This window comes from Cydia amplana, chromosome 7 (genome assembly GCF_948474715.1).
Source record: "Cydia amplana chromosome 7, ilCydAmpl1.1, whole genome shotgun sequence".
Lineage (NCBI taxonomy): Eukaryota > Metazoa > Arthropoda > Insecta > Lepidoptera > Tortricidae > Cydia > Cydia amplana.
Genome location: NC_086075.1, coordinates 7447484 through 7469146, shown reverse-complemented (window position 1 = coordinate 7469146; position 21663 = coordinate 7447484). Strand labels below are relative to the sequence as shown.

The 21663-nt window shown below is 36.2% G+C and overlaps 2 protein-coding genes across 3 annotated transcripts in view; one reads left to right on the top strand and one right to left on the bottom strand.

The window, feature by feature from the left end:
* Positions 1 to 6926, bottom strand: part of LOC134649610 (thioredoxin domain-containing protein) — a 270242-nt gene extending 263316 nt beyond the window's left edge. The window contains exon 1 of the mRNA XM_063504438.1: positions 6915 to 6926. The gene's annotated coding sequence lies outside the window, so the exon portion shown is untranslated. The remainder of the gene's footprint in view (positions 1 to 6914) is intronic.
* LOC134649550 (fasciclin-1) overlaps positions 1 to 21663 on the top strand; it is an 85000-nt gene that overhangs the window by 57121 nt on the left and 6216 nt on the right. For both annotated transcript variants that reach the window (XM_063504319.1, XM_063504320.1), the window contains exons 2-8: positions 327 to 465; positions 9208 to 9386; positions 10322 to 10461; positions 16586 to 16682; positions 17643 to 17820; positions 18168 to 18328; positions 20874 to 21031. In XM_063504319.1, coding sequence (XP_063360389.1) covers positions 327 to 465; positions 9208 to 9386; positions 10322 to 10461; positions 16586 to 16682; positions 17643 to 17820; positions 18168 to 18328; positions 20874 to 21031 — 1052 coding nt within the window. The remainder of the gene's footprint in view (positions 1 to 326; positions 466 to 9207; positions 9387 to 10321; positions 10462 to 16585; positions 16683 to 17642; positions 17821 to 18167; positions 18329 to 20873; positions 21032 to 21663) is intronic.

Here is a 21663-nt window from a genome sequence, read left to right as displayed (position 1 = left end):
AAAGGGTAGAAAACGGGACCCTATTACTACTAAGACTCCGCTGTCCGTCCGTCCGTCCGTCTGCCACCAGGCTGTATCTCATGAACCGCGATAGCTAGACAGTTGAAATTTTCACAAATGATGTATCTCCGTTGCCGCTATAACAACAAATACTAAAAATAAAATAAAATCAATATTTAAGGGGTTCAACGAACACGATTTTTTTGCTCTATTTTTTGTTGATGGTGCGGAACCCTCCGTGCGCGAGTCCGACTCGCACTTGGCCGGGTTTTTTTCATACGTATCGCGAAAGTATTATATCTAATGTGAAATTTCATTTGTTGCAGTTCCTGGCCCTGTTGTCGCGCAACGCGGTGGCAAACACAAGTCTCCACTACCGGCAGATGACGCTGTTTGCGCCCACGAACGAGGCCTTCCAGCGGTACAATGGAGAGATGGACGACAATCTCGTACTATACCACATCTGTAAGTGTTTAGAAGACATTACATTTAACTTAATTTTTGTGGTCAAATCACTAAAAGGCGATCGATTCCAATTCGGTCAAATAATATGAAAACTCAGCCTAAAGATCGTTTGGAAATTTAAAAAGATCGCCTTTCAGTGATTTGATCACAAAATTTTGTTAGACACTTGCATTAAAAAACTGTAGGTAGCCAAGTAAAAGTATGGAAGAAAACGTCAAAATAGAACACCGTCGCACAAAATTATATCGTCTTGATGCCCCTTTAGATACTGGTAATTAAGTAAAACCGAAAATTCATTTTTCATCAATACATACATATATTATATAAAACAAAGTCCCCTGCCGCGTCTGTCTGTCTGCATGTTCGCGATAAACTCATAAAGTACTGTACGGATTTTCATGCGGTTTTCACTTATTAATAAAGTGATTCTCGAGGAAGGTTTTGGTGTATAATTTGTAAAGGTTTTGTGTAAATTCGTTGAACTACCCGTGCGAAGCCGTGGCGGGTCGCTGGTTTGTATTGTAATAAATTAAAATAATCTTACAAATTTAATTACAATTAGACATAACAACTGAAATAATATCTTTAAAATCGAATAAAAGATTACACGAGGTACGCGAAGCTTGGGCAGTGTGGCGATCATAATTGTGATCATAGGCCTGCTCCAACTGAGACCTGGCTTATTGCTCCAGATGTGTGTTTAAGCTCTATTTCCATGAACGCTTGTGTACATTAGTCTACCCCGATTATTTCGCCCGATTTGGCACAGGTTGCCAAATAGCCAATATTATTGATGTCCTTGCAGATTTATGCAGTGTGGCGGTTGCTGTATAAAATCATGTGCACATGCAAAAGAATAAGAAAAGAATAAGCTTGTAATCGATTAATAATAAATACTTAGTTACAAAATATGTTAAACAACTAAGTGCTCAGAATTAAATACAAATTCGTTTCGGTTCATAAGTCCTATCTGAAAGAAATTTGACTGAAGGGGGTACTATACATATTAGAGAACATGATATAAATACTTAATCAAGAAGTAGGTAGGTACTTGGCTCTGAAATGTATGTATATGATGCTTCTTGACATACATACCTCGGGCTGAGCGCAAATAATTAAACAGTGATATCCCTTACATAACATTTATACCTATTTATGTTATTTCGAGGAAAATCGTGTTATGTTGGGTAGCACCATTGAAGCTTGTTTACAGTTAATAAATCTTTATTTTTAAATAATAATGAATGTTCGAAACCTTTTCAGTGACGTGTTTTTGCGACATGTGTGGTATTGAAACGTTCTGAATAAAATGTATTCTATTCTAGGTATTTTTATTATTAATTTACAGTTAATAAATATTTATTTATAAAAAATAATTAATGTTCGAAACGTTCTCAGTGACGTATTTTTGCAACATGTGTTTTATTGAAACGTTCTGAATTAAATTTATTCTATTCTAGGTATTTTTATTATTAATAAGCAGAGACGTTGTTTATCGATCTCGTTAAACTATGTGTTATGGGATAATAGCTACTGTAGGGTTTTTGGTATTTAGCATACCTATTTAATTCGTTTTTAAAGTTACGGGTAGTTTGAAATAAGACCTAGCATACCTACTTAATACGTTTTTAAAGTTAAGGGTAGTTTGAAATTGAAGACTGTTATTAGTTGGGTATAAAAAGAAAGACACTTGGCGGACAGCCCTCTTTGGTTGTTGAGTCGTGCTAGCAGGCGGTTGTCAAGAGAAGAGATTATTGTGAATTGGAAGAAGACAAGAAAATAAATGGATAAATATCTTCAAGGTGTTGTTATTTTTACACTTCAGAAGTGTGCAGAACGTAAGTACACGCCTACTGCTATTACTTATTGATTTAGTGAGATAACTGATAACATGACCCTTATTCTGAGCTTGGAGATAATTAACTATACGAAATTCTAATGGATTACGTAAGAAATATGGTACTGGTAACATTTTTATTTAATTTAAATAAGTACCTACATAATTTATTAATAATATTATGATGATTATGATTATAGGGTATCTAATTGCATATCAGTTAAACTTAGGTTAGTTTGACCCATAAATGTAATATGCGTCAGTTGGTCGAGAATTCAAAGTATTTAACCACCATGCCACCGACAGCTAGGCATAATAATGTTCAGTTAACAAAATCAATTGCTACTTACTTACCCACACACATGTGGGAATTAGGCAGAATATGTCAACACGTGGCTTGATATATGTGTAGGTTGGAGAATTAAAGGGTGCCTTAATTTTCATTATTTTTTCACTACGGCGCATAGTTTCAGAGATAAATTGATATTTATGATTTATAACCAGGTCTCGCAATTTAATTGAAGATTTTGAGTTTTGATTTTGATCCTTAATGTTAAAATTTGTGGAATATAAGTAGATGGCTTACTATGCAAACGGGGAATTGATTTTTCAGTCATTTTTTTCGCTACGACGCACAGTTTTTGAGATAAATGAATGTTTATAATTCCTTTATAGTTTATAAGGTATTATGATATAGTATATAGGTATATGTAACACCGGATACTTTTACGTTTCATGCCGAGTTGTTGGAGAATATGGCTGACGATGACTCATGATGATCAACGGCGCTTGCGAACACCAGAAGCCTCTGACTTCGCGAAAGGGAATGTAGTTGGAATAACAGCGGCAGTGAAAAAGGAATCCAGACCGAAGCAGAGTCCTGTTGTGAAAGTCAGGAGTAACCCCGCTTCGACAGCCTTAGCGAGAGGCACGCGCCACTGGACATCAGGTCATGTACACCTACTTTTACTATTATATTATGAATGATTTGATATGGTAATGTGTGTTGGATACCGTGAATTGCTCGACTTCATCTCGTTCATCGACATCTAGCACAGAAAAATAAATTTGATGAACCGATAGAAACTATTACTTGTGTACCAATTATGAGAAATTTTTGCCTAAATATGTCAATGCGATATAATAACGCGTATATATCTTATCTTACGAAATAATAGATACGATCTATGAGTGGTTCTCAGCCGGTCAGGCCTTTGACCAACTTTTGTGATTTCTATTTGAACTGCAAGGAAGCTCCACATTTATAATGCCATCTGATTATAAACAAAATTGGACAATAATTAGCTCATTAACGGCACATTTTCTGTGAATTGATAAACATAACATACATTTTTATTAATATAAATTAATAAAAGACATGGACAGGAATATAAAACTAAGACTAACTACAATTAAAATAACTAAATGTGAATTGATTGATTTGTTGCTTTGTTTATTTATTGGTCAAATATTGATATATCTAGTATCGAGTATCGAGTATCGAGTATCGAGTATCGAGTATCGAGTATCGAGTATCGAGTATCGAGTATCGAGTATCGAGTATCGAGTATCGAGTATCGAGTATCGAGTATCGAGTATCGAGTATCGAGTATCGAGTATCGAGTATCGAATATCGAATATCTAGTATCTAGTATCGAATATCTAGTATCTAGTATCGAATATCTAGTATCTAGTATCGAATATCTAGTATCTAGTATCGAGTATCTAGTATCGAATATCTAGTATCGAGTATCGAATATCTAGTATCGAGTATCTAGTATCGCTGGTATCTAGTATCTAGTATGTAGTATTGATAGTCATTTGGTTGAATGAGACATTTGGTTTACTAAACTATAGTCATTAGGTTTATTGAATTATAGAGTCATTAGGTTTATTGAATTATAGAGTCATTAGGTTTATTGAATTATAGAGTCATTAGGTTTATTGAATTATAGAGTCATTTGGTTTATTGAATTATAGTAATTTTTTGGTTTATTGAATTATAGAGTCATTTGGTTTATTGAATTATAGAGTCATTTGGTTTATTGAATTATAGTCATTTGGTTTATTGAATTATAGAGTCATTTGGTTTATTGAATTATAGAGTCATTTGGTTTATTGAATTATAGAGTCATTTGGTTTATTGAATTATAGAGTCATTTGGTTTATTGAATTATAGAGTCATTTGGTTTATTGAATTATAGAGTCATTTGGTTTATTGAAATATAGAGTCATTTGGTTTATTGAATAGAGTCATTTGGTTTATTGAATTATAGAGTCATTTGGTTTATTGAATTATAGAGTCATTTGGTTTATTGAATTATAGAGTCATTTGGTTAATTGAATTATAGAGTCATTTGGTTAATTGAATTATAGAGTCATTTGGTTAATTGAATTATAGAGTCATTTGGTTAATTGAATTATAGAGTCATTTGGTTAATTGAATTATAGTCATTTGGTTAATTGAATTATAGAGTCATTTGGTTAATTGAATTATAGAGTCATTTGGTTTATTGAATTATAGTCATTTGGTTTATTGAATTATAGTCATTTGGTTTATTGAATTATAGTCATTTGGTTTATTGAATTATAGTCATTTGGTTTATTGAATTATAGTCATTTGGTTTATTGAATTATAGTCATTTGGTTTATTGAATTATAGTCATTTGGTTTATTGAATTATAGTCATTTGGTTTATTGAATTATAGTCATTTGGTTTATTGAATTATAGTCATTTGGTTTATTGAATTATAGTCATTTGGTTTATTGAATTATAGTCATTTGGTTTATTGGATTATAGTCATTTGGTTTATTGAATTAGTCATTTGGTTTATTGAATTATAGTCATTTGGTTTATTGAATTATAGTCATTTGGTTTATTGAATTATAGTCATTTGGTTTATTGAATTATAGTCATTTGGTTTATTGAATTATAGTCATTTGGTTTATTGAATTATAGTCATTTGGTTTATTGAATTATAGTCATTTGGTTTATTGAATTATAGTCATTTGGTTTATTGAATTATAGTCATTTGGTTTATTGAATTATAGTCATAATTTATAGTCATTGGGCTTGAATTATAGTCATTGGTTGATTGAATTGTAGAGTCATTGGTTGATTGAATTGTAGAATCGTTGGTTGAATTGAATTATAGTCATTTGGTTTATTGAATTATAGTCATAATTTATAGTCATTGGGCTTGAATTATAGTCATTGGTTGATTGAATTGTAGAGTCATTGGTTGATTGAATTGTAGAATCGTTGGTTGATTGAATTGTAGAATCGTTGGTTGATTGAATTGTAGAATCGTTGGTTGATTGAATTGTAGAATCGTTGGTTGATTGAATTGTAGAATCGTTGGTTGATTGAATTGTAGAATCGTTGGTTGATTGAATTGTAGAATCGTTGAATTATTGAATTGTAGAATCGTTGAATTATTGAATTGTAGAATCGTTGAATTATTGAATTGTAGAATCACTGGATTATAGAATTGTAGAATCACTGGATTATAGAATTGTAGAATCACTGGATTATAGAATTGTAGAATCACTGGATTATAGAATTATTGAATTATTGAATCATTGAATTATTGAATCATATTTTTAATTAATAGGTTACTGCAGTTAATGTTGCAGCATTACATTGAAAAGATTTTAATATGATGATTTTAATATAAGCGATAATGAAGAGTGCATGGTTGAACCTGTTATACTTACGAGACCTTGATTTGGTTCGTAAGCTACTAGAACTCACCACAATTAAACCGAGATCGAGGAGGATTGATGGCCTCTTATTGATTATATTTATGTTTAAATTAAGACTTGAGATAAGCTGATATATTAAATAATGCATGAACTATATAAAAATAAATAATAGTAGATTACCATTGAGGCAGTTTTTAAAAGAGATTATTAATTTAATAATAATATATATTAATTTCAACTGGGAGGTTATTAAAGACACGCATTGCGGTAAAGAATTCACTTTTATACTTTTACTTATTGCCAAACTTGAAATTTGATAATTATATTTATACTAGTGCGCAAATCGTAACTAAAAGATTTATTTTTAATATTTTGTGTTTACAAAAGGGCGAAGCTCCAGTATGTAGATCTCAATTAACGCAAGTATTTCCTTGAAGACATTTCTGAGTGGATATTGGTGATACATGTTGCGTGGGCAGTTTTCTTACAACCTAAACATAATTACAACGTCGTCGTAATCACCCCAGTAGTTAAATGATACCATATTTCAGTTACAAAATATGCGATTCCATAGTATACATTTTTGATGGTATTCTAGAACAAGTCGGAAGGTACGGATAGGTAAAACATCAGGTTTTTGCAGTTCTATCGTTTATGTCTGCCATGTAACATTTGAAACGTATAATTTATTTAATTCAACGTGTAGAGAAAATATTACTGGTCCTTTTTCTGCGGAAACACGCCTATTTAGGTGCTATGTTTATTCCCGAACTGCGGGATTTAGTATGCTGTAAAGACGTTTAGTGAATTAATATACTGTTCGTCTTTCATAAAACAATATGCATATTATAAAAAAATCTAATAGTCTGAAAATCCCAACGCGTCTTGCAATTGATGGACTAAGTACTTTGTCAGCTTGGATAAATCCTAACAAGCTAGAATATACGACTTTCTCTGAAAACATTGGGAGGGGAGCTATTAGGTATAGGTTTTTAGTTACCAGATGATTGAATTAATGCATTGATAATGGGAATATAATAGGTCAAGTTGTACACAATAATTATTTAATTATCGCTGTTATTCATCATAGTAATATTTTGTAAATTATAGTCAGGGTTAAAGTTACTGAAAGGTTCTCGGGAAATATTCCTGTCTCAAGAGCGAGGTTTATAATTGAAGATTTCTTGACATGATAATTGAAAATTATGTTGAAGCCACGAGAATTTGATTTGATTCGTGTGCTGACACAGCTGAGTACTACCATTTTAGAAAATATTTGAACTGGTTCATATTATATATAGCAGGAAGATTGATAGTGCTTCAGTCACGAGAATTGAATTGGTTCGTGTACTCTGTTGTTTCAGTCACGAGAATTGAATTGGTTCGTGTACTATCTACCTGCAGATAGAGATGATCATTACTCATGAAAATCGAATAATAAATGGCAATTAATGATCTGTTACCCTGAATTACTAGTCGAGGTGTACACTGTTGTGATTATTACACCTATGTTGGATATTTTTAGCAAGTTGAGCGCCGCACCTCTACCGGCGTCCCCCGCCTCGCGCCGCCTGAGTCCGATGCGAGCCGTCTCCAGCAGGAGCCCGCCTCGCGCCGCCAGAGTCCGGTGCGAGCCGTCTCCAGCAGGAGCCCGCCTCGCACCGCTAGAGTCTGGTGCGAGCCGTCTCCAGCAGGAGCCCGCCTCGCGCCGCTAGAGTCCGGTGCGAACCGTCTCTAGCAAGAGCCCGCCTCGCGCCGTCAGAGTCCGGTGCGAGCCGTCTCCAGCAGGAGCCCGCCTCGCGCCGCCAGAGTCCGGTGCGAGCCGTCTCCAGCAGGAGCCCGCCTCGCGCCGCCAGAGTCCGGTGCGAGCCGTCTCCAGCAGGAGCCCGCCTCGCGCCGCCAGAGTCCGGTGCGAGCCGTCTCCAGCAGGAGCCCGCCTCGCGCCGCCAGAGTCCGGTGCGAGCCGTCTCCAGCAGGAGCCCGCCTCGCGCCGCCAGAGTCCGGTGCGAGCCGTCTCCAGCAGGAGCACGCCTCGCGCCGCCAGAGTCCGGTGCGAGCCGTCTCCAGCAGGAGCCCGCCTCGCGCCGCCAAGGAGCCCGCCTCGCGCCGCCAGAGTCCGGTGCGAGCCGTCTCCAGCAGGAGCCCGCCTCGCGCCGCCAGAGTCCGGTGCGAGCCGTCTCCAGCAGGAGCCCGCCTCGCGCCGCCAGAGTCCGGTGCGCGTCTAGAGCACGGCGACCGCCGCTCCGCGCTCCCGTGCCCCGGCCGCGCCGCAGCCCGCGTGCGCTGACCTCCAGAGCCAGGACCCTTCTCACCGCTCGATGATCGTCCATTCTGATAACATTGGTGTCGGCCTCTGGTCTTATTAGGTTATTTAGATGATATTTATATTATTAGATGATGTTTTTGAGATTTTGACATGCTGATGCCTGATTGAAACTGTTTCGTATCCTATGCGATTATCCACTGTTAAGTAGTATACGTAGTCTGTCGGCCAAGTGTAGGGTTTCCACCTGGCACGTGTATGAGGACATACACGGAGTCAGGATGGACGAGTGTAGGGTTTTTGGTATTTAGCATACCTATTTAATTCGTTTTTAAAGTTACGGGTAGTTTGAAATAAGACCTAGCATACCTACTTAATACGTTTTTAAAGTTAAGGGTAGTTTGAAATTGAAGACTGTTATTAGTTGGGTATAAAAAGAAAGACACTTGGCGGACAGCCCTCTTTGGTTGTTGAGTCGTGCTAGCAGGCGGTTGTCAAGAGAAGAGATTATTGTGAATTGGAAGAAGACAAGAAAATAAATGGATAAATATCTTCAAGGTGTTGTTATTTTTACACTACTATACATACCCTCGTAAGAAACACTCTCTCATTTCAAGATTTTTTTAATTTAGCAATGTAATCAAATGGATTTAATGAATTATTCGTACATAAGTACATTCGTGGCGTGGATTTTATATGAGAATTTGACAGTTTAGTACAACAGTCAAGTGTAAAAATATACCCATATTTTTATATACAACTTACTCAAAAATATGTCCCATAGTTCTTAATTCACCGACATAAAGAGTTATGGGACATATTTTTGTGTAAGATGCCCACATATTTTTACACTTGACTGTACACAATTAGCGCAATCTTTTAGGAATATACCTATAATACCCGTTATAAAGCAGTAAAGGATTGTTTTTATTTGCAGCGAATCTCGCGACAACGTTAACCAACATCGACTACGCGATATCGTCAGAGCTGGACGGCAACCCGCCTCTGTGGGTGACGCGGCGGCGCGACGCCACGGGCGACGACCTGTACGTCAACAACGCCAAGGTGCTCGTCGCGCGCTCCTACCAGACCACCAACTCCAATAACAAACGGCAGGTCAGTACCACGGTCTTTCATTTACACCGAGAGTTGCATAAATCTAGGATTAATTCAGCTTAACGTTTACTACAACACTTGGAGAACTACTCGATTCTAAAAATCATCTTAAACTTGAACCTTTGTTTCTGAACATGGGATAAAAACGTTAGTAAATAAATTATGTACATAAAAATAACTTTAAACTGTTTAGACGACAACAGTTTCACTCACTTGAATTTTTAGTCGCTATTGGCGACATGTTTCACGAAAGTTTAATATCGAAATATAACTTTATCTAAAATTCACACAGCAAAGATATGTGTAAACGAGACTTTGCGGGCGTAGTAAGTCTAAACAAACTGTACGTTAATTTCTATAATAACGTGTTAATAGATGCAAATTAATAATCTGTTAATTGAAACATAAGTACAGTTTATTAAATGCCAAAACTTCAAAGCTACCGATTATGTATTTAGGTAGGTAGTCAGCAGCAGAAGTTGCTAAGCGTGCGAGGTGTTCAAAATTACCTTGACACGCTCTTTTTCTCTTAACAATAAAGTCGCGTCAAGATAATTTTGAATTACCTCGCCCGCTTACCAACGTATGCTGCTGACTGTACATAAAATATAAATTACCACTTTAGTTTACAGCTCATCGAGCTCGAATAATTTGACATCCCATTAGCTAAAATTGGCTCAAGGGGTTGGGTACTTGGCGGTTCCACGTCGAAATTGCTTACATTGAAACCTACACCCAGCATACGGGTCATACGAAGATGTAACTTTGCTCTCAGATTAGTGTTAAAACTAATTACTTACTACTCGCGCTTTGAGGAAGAAAGAAATAAACTTGCATCAAATATGTTAAATCCTGGCTTAATATGGGTATTAAAGTGATATTCCGCTATAGAAGTTCTGTTAAAAACGGTGTGCAATAATGACAGTTTGTTGTAGGTCCTCCACGTGATAGACCAGGTGCTGCAGCCGCTGCAACCCCACGGGCCCGGCTCCCTGAGCTCGCCCGTCTACAGCCCTAATGCTTACCAGTTCCTCGAACATTCCGACCTCTTCAACATTGGCCAGCACAGACTCAGGTAATTCATGGTACATTTTTCTCCGAGTTTTTCGTATCATAGGGATACATACCCTAGAACGTGCAGTGGATGTGGAATCAGGTATATCATTTGCGATATGACATGAAGTTCTTTAAGAAGCAAAGTATTCAGGGTTCTCAAGGGTCGGTAATGCATAAGTGGCGGCTCCTTTAATGTTGCTTATGTTCCTCAGCGACTACTTTTTTATGGTGCAATAAAATAAAGCAATTGATAGAAAATTTAGCCCTCAAATGTTGTTAAAAAGAACATGCTCTTTTTAAATTGGAAACAGTGGTGCACCTATATCCGACACGCGAAATGTTTGAAAGTTTAGATGGACTCGGTTCAAGTGAAAAGTTTATTTTCAGGAAGTGTGTGCATCCGATGACCTAGTCCAAATTTTACTTTAATATCTCGGCGGTGTATTGTTATATGGTGGTTTTGTAGTATCTATTCAGGAACTATGATGAAATCCTCTATTTAAAGAAGAATCGACGGGGTACTCAATATTTTGCTGATAGTATCTAGTTATGTATGTCGAATAGGTTTTGATTGCGAATAAATAATAGTACATAACTACTCACCATAGTTTATCAGTTAAGTTGTGATTAACATTTGTTATTAACACATTAACATTGAATTTATTTCCTCGCAAGTGTGATGAAAAATAATGTGAACTAGGAAGGTAAGAATATTACAAACTTGAGTCATAAGAACCAACCGCTCGCGGCGTGCTTCTATTATATTGTCGTTAACAATATTACCTACCGTTTCCCCCTACGTTTCATAAGAAGCCTACTATTTTTGCTTCAATTTGCCTAGTTGTTAAAAGTAACCTAACCGTAGTTCATCGAAACTTTAAAATTGCAGGCAAACTGTACTGTATCATATTCTCGTTGCGAACAAAATTGCTGTTTAACAACTTGTTGGGAGTAGCCAGTTAGTCAAAATTAATGCAAACTACTCGTAGTAGCTTCGTCTTCCGTGCGTTCCCTCATTGTCCTCCGCCGCGTCAAAGGCCCGGGGCGCTGGTATTTATCCTTTGCATGTCTAGTAAAAGCCGACGTTATTCTGTAAGAGCATATAAGCCACAGTCGATTTTTAAACATTTAATTTTTTTTGTAAAGAGTATGATGTAGACATTTATTTATGTCTGCAAGTTTTTTTTAATTACCTACTCAAGATTTTCCAGAGACCGTTAGCGTTACTTCATCTCAAATTTATGCATTGGCACCAAGCTTTCTTTTATAAAGATCAAAAACTAGAAGAAGATATAAATGGCCAAAAAACATTAACGTTATTCAATATACTAAAAATAGAACTCTGAAACAAAAATATTTGGCGCCATATCGGCCAAGCCATTATTATTAAGTAAGTATGTTCACGCAATTTTATCCAATATTTTAAAAATACAATGTAACTAATGTCTTAAAATCATAAAAGGTCTTCACGTAATATTATTTGAGCGTTAAAAATAGAAGCGAGATAAGTTATACGATGTGTTACTTCAGTTTATTTCACTTTTTTTACTAAATTTAAGGGTCGGCACGTAAAATCCGTGAAAACCGTGTGAAGGAAAATCAGTATTTTCGCAAATTCATTTTATTCACATGCGTTAGCCAGTAATCGCTTAAGCTTTTTAGGCATTTAATCAATGAGAACCATGAAAAATGCATAAGCGCTTTGTGATAGGCAGGCGATCAGTGTAATGATATATGTAAATTCGACTGATAGCTATAGTGCACATTTAGGGAAATTATATGGAATACTTACTAAAAAACCAGCGGATAGGTAAATGACCAGAGATGTACAAAATGGTTTAAAAAAAGCATTTAAATACAAAATGCAAAATACTTTTCAGATTTACTATTTCAAATGCAAAATACCAAATAGTTTTGCGTTTTGTATTTTAAATGCTAAATGCAAAATAGGTATTTTCAAAATACTTTTTCAAAATAAAATACCTTTTGACCAAATCTCAGATATTTTTATTTATTTTAGGTATTTATCATGAGAATAGCCATAGAATAGATAATGTTCGTCATTTTCGTTTCACATTGACACTAGTCAGACATAATAGCCAGTTTAGACTCTCGTGGCTCGCAAGCTCATCGAGCTAATATAATTTAAACACTAACGGCACGGCATAAGGTTTATAACCGAATGACAAGCCGAATGCGAGTGTGTCGAGGCGAGCCACGAGACGCGCCGCGAGCCGAGCCGCGAGTCTAAACGGCTATAAGGCGCGCACTCTGACCAAAGAAAAACCGGCCAAGTGCGAGTCGGACTCGCGCACGGAGGGTTCCGCACCATCAACAAAAAATAGAGCAAAACAAGCAAAAAAAACGGTCACCCATCCAAGTACTGACCCCGCCCGACGTTGCTTAACTTCGGTCAAAAATCAAGTTTGTTGTATGGGAGCCCCACTTAAATCTTGATTTTATTCTGTTTTTAGTATTTGTTGTTATAGCGGCAACAGAAATACATCATCTGTGAAAATTTCAACTGTCTAGCTATCACGGTTCGTGAGATACAGCCTGGTGACAGACGGACGGACGGACGGACAGCGGAGTCTTAGTAATAGGGTCCCGTTTTTACCCTTTGGGTACGGAACCCTAAAAAAAGGGCGCGCATGGCTAGCAGACGCCTCTATCGGTCAAATTCGGCAATACAAGCGTCATTCGTTCATTTCATTTTGTTTGACTGGTAATGTTGGCTAAACTTAATCACAAAGTATTTTGCATTTTGAAATGAATATTAAAAATGCAAAATACATCTCGAAAAGTATTTCAAATAAAATACAAAATGTTTTTTACTAAAAGGCATTTAAATGCAAAATACAAAATAGGTATTTTGCATTTTGTATTTGCATTTTAAATAGAAGTATTTCAAATAAATCGCATCTCTGTAAATGACTTTTTATATCCATTACTGAAAGCGTTGGTGTCATGGCGGTAACGCGTACAACTTCCAAACCTAAAATCCTGTCGCTTTTTGGTGAAGGAAAACATCGTAAGAAGGCCTCGTTTCCCTGTGTATTGGAAGCTCAATTGTCAGACGCTTTCGTGAAAAATACTTAGTATTTACCTGTGACAATTCGTGGTAATTCGTGGTGTTAGTGAACTCCAGGCTCCATGTAAGCCGTTAAAAAATACGGGACAACGCTAGATGATCTAGGCTGATATGATCGAATTACCGAGTCATGTGTGGTCATGTTATTTTTATTTTGATGTCGAATTCTGTTTTCGTCAGATTTCGATTAAATTTGGTGGATAGATAGAGCTCCCTATTCTGTAAGTACATAAAATATAAGCGCAATTTTACCGTATGTTCTAAAAAAATATTCCCCTGAGTTACAAAACCGTATGACCTTTCGTAATTCAATGAAAAATTACTTATAATATTTTTCCTGATCTTATGGGAAGCTCTTCAAACCAGTCAAATTCTATTCAAATCTAAATAAGTTTTTGGGAAAATTTTCATTTTTGGTACAAGCTTTTATCGCTGACTGTACTTTTCTTACGACAGACAACTAATACTCATCGAGACAATTCTAAAAACCCCTAACACAATTAGGTTGCGTTGTTTCATCACAGAGTTCCTATGGCCACCTCCTGTCTCCATCATCAGATCAACTCGATGGTACCATAATATCGCATTGTCACCCGACTTACATGTGTATGCAAAATTTCAGCTCAATCGGAAACCGGGAAATGGATCAAATTTAACTTGAAAGATTCCATTACATAGTTACATACAGGTCGACCTAATAAAAGCGTGTTATAAAAAGTCTACCACAAAATAGAATCGACACGACACGTACACACGTTTTAGCTAGGTACCTAACTTAAAAGTTCCTAAGCGTAGTTACAAACAACAACTGACTCGTGATCACATGAGTAATTCTATATAACCGGCACGATATATACACAGACATATTTCAATTGCCCTTAGAACTTTCACTACGTACAAGTTCGATATTTAATAGACCAATTGTATTATAGTATGCATTTTTACACACTAACACACACACACACACACACACACACACACACACACACACACACACACACACACACACACACACACACACACACACACTCACACACACAGTGTAACTCTCTGTACAATTTGTACCTACCAATATATAGATTAAGAAACTAGTATAAGTAACGAAACTGTGTCCTGTAACACAGGGTTTCCTAGATCAGGACACAGGGACGTGATTTACTGTATGTCTAAATTTATACAATAAACTTTTTTCATTTTCATTTTTCATTTTCATTGGTACCTATTTCACCTCAGCTCCCACTTACGAGTACCTCTAACTGTTCAATATTAAGTTACATTGCAACGAGATTGAACGCATCGCGAACTAGCATGGAACTAGGATACAACAGCGATTACCCGTGCGCCGCCTAACTAGAGTTTCGCGTGTTTCAATTACTGCGAAACACGACCGGTTAACTGCGTATACAACTCTCATTCTACTTTTTGCTTTCAAATGAATAATGCCTCGGAAAATGTACTATCTCGTTCGGGTCTGTTATGGAAAGCATTTACCTAGTGCTATCGTTCTTCAGTCATGAATTCTTCTTCATACTGGTCGTTTTTGTTTTATTATATTAATAAATAAATAAATATTATAGGACATTTTTACACAAATTGACTAGCCCCACGGTAAGCTCAAGAAAGCTTGAGTTGTGGGTACTCGGACAACAATATATATAATGTACAAATACTTAAATACATAGAAAACAACCATGACTTAGGAACAAATATCGGTGCTCATCACACAAATAAATTCCCTTACCGGAAATCGAACCCAGGACCGCGGCTTCACGAGCAGGGTCTACCCACTAGGCCAGACCGGTCGTTAATGTTGCTGATGCGCCTCTATTTAGTAGGTAGGTACTACGACAGTTTCGTTGCGTAAATACTACTACAACAAAGTTCTATCTAGCTGATTTTATCAAATCTTTCCAGCGCAGCGGAGATAAGCATCGCGATTGGTTAATAATGTTCTTTAAAAGTAATCGGCTATCAGCAATATACATCGCAAAATCAGCACCTAATATAAATCCTTGTTAGTATTGTTTACCTAAAGATATCCTGCGAAATAATAAACGGTTTCTTAGACATTAAATTTTAAAAGCTGCTTTCGAAAACTATATCATTTGCAGGCTATATAAAATCTACTTTTAGACTACCAGTTGATGGATTTATTTATTTATTGGGATGGTTAGGTTGAAACTTATATTTTATTGAAATGGTGCAGCAATAGCGCTGTAATCGGAGTTATTTATTCAGCCGCACGTTCGTTCGGAGATAACCACATACATCCTGGCCGCGCGGGAACGTCCAAAATATCCACCACCATTCAAATATAAAAATCTATTGAACTCGATCCCGTTCGTTGCCGAATATTTCATTAACTTCAGGATCTCGACGCGGTACACAATTTACCAAGTTTGATGTCGGCACCTACAAATTGCTTTAGAAGCAGAACTTTTTAATGAACTTTTAATTTATTTACTTTGTAAATAGACCGCAAATGGGGACCTCGGCTAAATGGCTGCTGAGAACAAATTTCGTTTCATAAAAGTTCTAAAGCATTCGTGTTATGTCAAAGCAAAGTAATGGCGTTTCGCCCTGTAAATTATAAACAAGTACAAAATGAAAAATGAAAGTGTGCCTGCCAGGAGCGCACCCGTTCGAACCTGGTTCGTTCGCTAATATTTTATGGGGAAGGGGAACGCAATCCGTGACGCTAACTGCCAAAACTTTGACCTTCGAATAACATGACATGTTGGCGTATAAATATTCATTGCCGTTATCAAATTACTGCCGTGAAAGCAAGTCATAAAATGATAACTTCCGAGCCTTACGTACCAGCGCTCCAACAACTTAACTCTATTAAGGCTTCTTAAGGGATTTCGCACGAGGGCTGAAACAGCTTAATTATTACTAACTCATACATCGCAAATAAGTACTTAACCTGATAAAGTAGGCCAACATGGATAAATTGTTACGCAGCAAGTTGTATTACCTACGAGAATATTTAAATGGTTATTAAAAACTCTTTTATAACGGATAAAATGATACATATTTTTCTTTTATACAGATCATTCCGGCAAAAAGTAAATCAACTTCACAAGAAAGAAGTTTTTAATGCCGACGGCAAGCATACCTTCTTTATTCCTGTGGACGAAGGCTTTAAGGTTTGTAAATTAAAAATTCATTGTAACGCCTACATCTTCACTCGGTACATTTTGTTGTCTTTTAGCATGATTACAGAAATTAATATTCTTGAAAAGTAAGGAAAACGCTGAATTGACGAGATTTTAGCAACACCGCATCTATTTCCTTTAGGACGGGGTAGCTGGTTTACTTTTATCAGCGAAGTAAATTGCACTGTGACACTTTTTAAATTGTAGAACATTATAATACAATCATATATAAATACGATATGTTTTGTAATATATAGATTAGGTATAGTAAAAATACATACTAATCTGAATAGAAGTTACAAACGCCTCACCTCTTTAAAGTAAATCTCGACACATTGATACGACAGGTCTACACAAGGTTTTTGCTACACGTGAACGTGGACTCTTTAAAGCTACGGACTACGACGCCACGTAGCGCTCAAACCAAGCTTAGTAGCGAATCCGTCATTTCCATACGCGTTTTTACCAAGGCTAATAATAATAATTATAAGTTTCGAGAAACGCGGTATAACATTTTGTTCCAAGCGGTATACTTGGGTATACTTACGAGATTTACCAGAATTTATAATCGAACTTAAAAAAAAAAACGTTTTATAGTTTTATTCATTTCCAATAGTAGGTAGGTACTACGGTGAGGAATTACAAAATGTGTTTCAACTAAATTACCTTGCAAAGTTTTAATGAACTGTAAAAAAATTCTGTATAATATTACGCAAACATGATAATTATAAAGCTGAAACCGCCTAATAAAGTTAGATTGGTTCTTAAATAAATTATTACTAAGGAGCGGCATTCCAATTTTTAAATCTCTTATTATTCGGATACTATTAATAAATATTCGCGCGAGCAAGATACATTGAGAACATCATATCAAAATCCGATGAATAATAGATTTTTGTGAAACGCTCCCATTTTAATACTCTCATCAGTAATTCTGTTGTATTATTTTAGCCAACAACCCGCTCGGACCTGATAGACGCAAAGGTGGTGGACGGGCACGTGATCCCGCACCACGTGCTCTTCACGAAGGCCACGCCGGATACGCGTGAGTTCGAGACCTTGGCCTTCGGGGACAACGTCAAGGTCATCATCTCCTTCAGCACCGCCATGAATGGGAATGAGGAAATCAGTAAGTTGTAAACGAGTAGTGTTGGAGCAGTTTATTTGCCTACTTTTAATTTATATAAATATTGGCGTCCGTTACTACATAATATTTTAATAAAACACTAACATTTAAAATAAAGTGTTTTGGATATTTACTTAAAATATCTATTAATCAATACGTCCAGGTGAATCAGAATAATTACGTTTCAATGTATAATGGAAATTGAGTTTCCCTGTTTTTGAGTTGTGTGCAGGTGCCGTTATTTTTTCACGCGGCCATCCGTTTAGGAACGTCAGGTCAGGCAATATATCTTTGACCGAGCTAACCGGCTTATCTTATGATTGAAACTGACAGTTATTACCTTTATACAGCTTACGTAAAATCCAACACGGTTGCGGGAGACGCGAAGCACAGCCGAGGGGTCGTCCTGGCGGACATCGTGCGCGCCAACATTCCTGTCAAGAACGGAGTCGTCCACCTCATCCAGCGGCCGCTCATGGTCGTCGACACAAGCGTTATCGACTTCCTTAAGGTACTACGACAATTTCAAATCAATAAAATACACACTTTACTACCACATCAACTATTCATACCGCCGATCATAATTCGTGGGTTCCAGATACCTATAGTCACAGAGCACGCACATTAAAATTAATCAGACCAAACTATTATACTGTGGAACGTTTAACTTCAAGGACTTGAAAATGTTTGAAGTTAGTATCCCACGTCTTGCTTTAAACGCTCAGCTATCCGTTTGATCTGAGTCATGTAATGGGTGCTGTTTAATAATAAAGGTTATTTAGGTATTTAAATTGCTAATACTTATGATTAGGTACGAGTAGATGCAGCTGGTAAATAATGACAGTACGTACTACGACTACGTACAAACAAAAACAATATAGAAAACGATATATCGCTTTTTAACATTTATATAATTACTTAAAATCAGAATTGTAATGAAATATAATTCATTTTACATGAACGATAAGTGTTAGAAATATTTTTATTGTATTTTTCTATAGATATCATACCGGATGTCGCCGTAAACGTTTCATCACACTAAAAAGTAAAATCAAAAAGATTAAAAATATACTTAGTATTTCTGTACATGTAATACATTTAAATTGGTAAATAAAATGCGACTTTAAATTGTTTATGATACTTCCGTCTCTACATATTTAGCCTACTTACGTTACATATTTTATAAGACTTTTTATGAACAAATGTCTATTATTTACTGGAGAATGCCATTATTAAACTGTTGTATACTATCGTTGTATACTTTCCGCTCCATTCATGACGGAACCAGGCAATGAAGGTAAAATTAAAAGAGTCTCATTTATTTCCTCTAATTATCCATTTTTGTGAGTGTCCCTTTACTCCATTAAAACTTTTTCTTTTCGTTGATACTGTTCTTAATTTTACTAATTATTTATTGAGCACGTTTACTTTTGAATGTAGATTATTCTGCCGTACATTGAGGTGTTGTAAGTATTTTGATAGAAAACGGTAATTAAGTACCTATATAAAACCATTGAAGTATTTTAATAAATCATTGTAAGGTCGCCGTAGCAAATACCTATAGAGTTGAGTAAGTAGCATTTCGTAGAAACCATTTGAAAACCTGTGTAGATATGCTGAACATTCCCTTTGTACCAAACTCACAAGAGGCTTTCCACCTCTCCTCGCTTTTCATCGGTGAATCAAGGCGGTGAAGCGGTGATTTAATTTCAAATTATACACGATTAGATTAGCATTAAACATACTAATACAAAGCAAAAATCATAGGCGATTGTATGAAATACACTCAATCATGCCTTGCTTCGTTGGCGAAGAAAAACCGCAAAATTAAATAAGGACAAAATTCAATACATCAGGTTTTTCTAAATCAGGGATGTTTTTGAGTGAATTAATCTCAATTGTTTTATATTTATTCCTAATACCTAAACATGAAACACATTCATACACATCTGTAACTATCATAAGTGTATCACGTGGATTCTATTTGTAAATCTATTTTGGATAGTTGTGTCGATGAAGCAATGTTTTCTCTTTCGTATGTTTGTGCCCGCCCTGCCCGCCGCGGACCCTGCATGACTTACCACTATTCTAGGGGATTGTAAGTATCCGGTAGCGTCGCATGTTGGTTGGCTTGTACCGTACTCATTGTTCCTCACTTCCTACCTTTTCTTATGGTTGCATCTACCCTATGCTATCTTTGAATATTAACTACATTTTATTTGTTACGCAACGATAAGGGAAATGGTAATTGACTATCTATTTGTACTTTAAGAGCTGTAGTACTAAGTTCTTGTAAGTATAAACTAACTAATAGTATTTTGCCTAGGACCCTAAACATATTATGTCGCTAAGAACATGTCTAACATCTATGCTAACGTCTACCTACATAACATTTTTAATGGTGATTCCATATTCATTAATATAATATCATTCTATAATAAATAACTTCCTTAACTAACCAAATTAATATCTATAATGAAATTGATGATGATATATAGCACTGCTTATCCGAATATTTCTTAGAATGATTCATTATGAAGAATATTTATTCCGTAGAAAAGTTTTTCTTTGAAGCCCCAAATCCTTCATCTTTTTAAAAAGGTCGTCTTTAAACTTCGCCACGTGGAGGCGTATTCAGAAACTAAAAATATGATACAGGTTTAATAGCCATATCCTTGTATTACCTACACCTGCTCATTCACTCGAAAAGTAAGTTCTCCTCGCTCAAAAGTGAGCGCGGCGCACGTACATTATAAATTGGTACTTATACTTGCAAATTCATTTGAAATATCAGTGTCACTCCATTGCTTGTAGAACATGCATTCATGATATAACAATTTGTAATGAAGGCAACGTAACGTCGGAATACATCCTCCAAATTAAGGTTCAGTTTGCAACTTAAAATTTTCTGAGGTTTCACTAAAAAAATACAATAGAATATATGAAAAAAGTAGAATATTGTCATAAAGATACAATAGACGAAACTGGGCAGTTGATAGGCAGAAAAACCTTATTAATATATTCCTCACATTCTCATAAACATGTTAATACGACAGGAAAAAGAGGACGGCCCGCTGTGCAAGTTCTACGAGGTGATCCTGGACCTCGGTAACAACAACCAGTTCCTCAACGAGCTGACCACGGCCAAGGACATGACGCTGTTCGCGCCCTCCAACGAGGCGTGGAACGAGCCCAGCGTGCAGAACATCGTCAGGTATGGAATAAAGAATAAGAATAAGAATAAGAATAAAGAATAAAAATTGTTTATTGCCACACACATACAAGAATACACAAACGATCAAAGAAAAACAAACAATAGACATGTAGATAGGAGAACAGCAACAATTAACATATAGCATAGTTTCTTAAGTCTATCTATAATAATGGTGTGACAAAAGGAATGGACTCAGCATTTGCTGTGTTAAAGACTAGCTGTCACAGCGCTGGTTTTCAGTTCTGGTTTTCAGTGGGCTTATCACACAATTGGTCGTGAAGTAAGAATCAATCTTGACTCCTGCCATTTCAGCATACTTATTAAACAACAATTTATTTTGGAGACATCCCGTAGAAAACAATTACCAACCAGATAATCAGAAAAGCGCGAGGCGAGACGAGAAAGGACCAGTATGTAGTACATTGTATACACTCGTTCTCGGCCTGTCTCGGAGTTGTATCTTTTAGTTAAATTATACATAGGTACATTGAACATGACCAAATTGACAAGTGATAAATGTCGAAGTGTGAAGTTGGAACTTTAAATTTACATTGAACTGTATGTAATTAAAAAGTTTTACACATAGGGATAATTAGAGGGTAACTTGGCTGGAATGGTTTATTCCTTATATA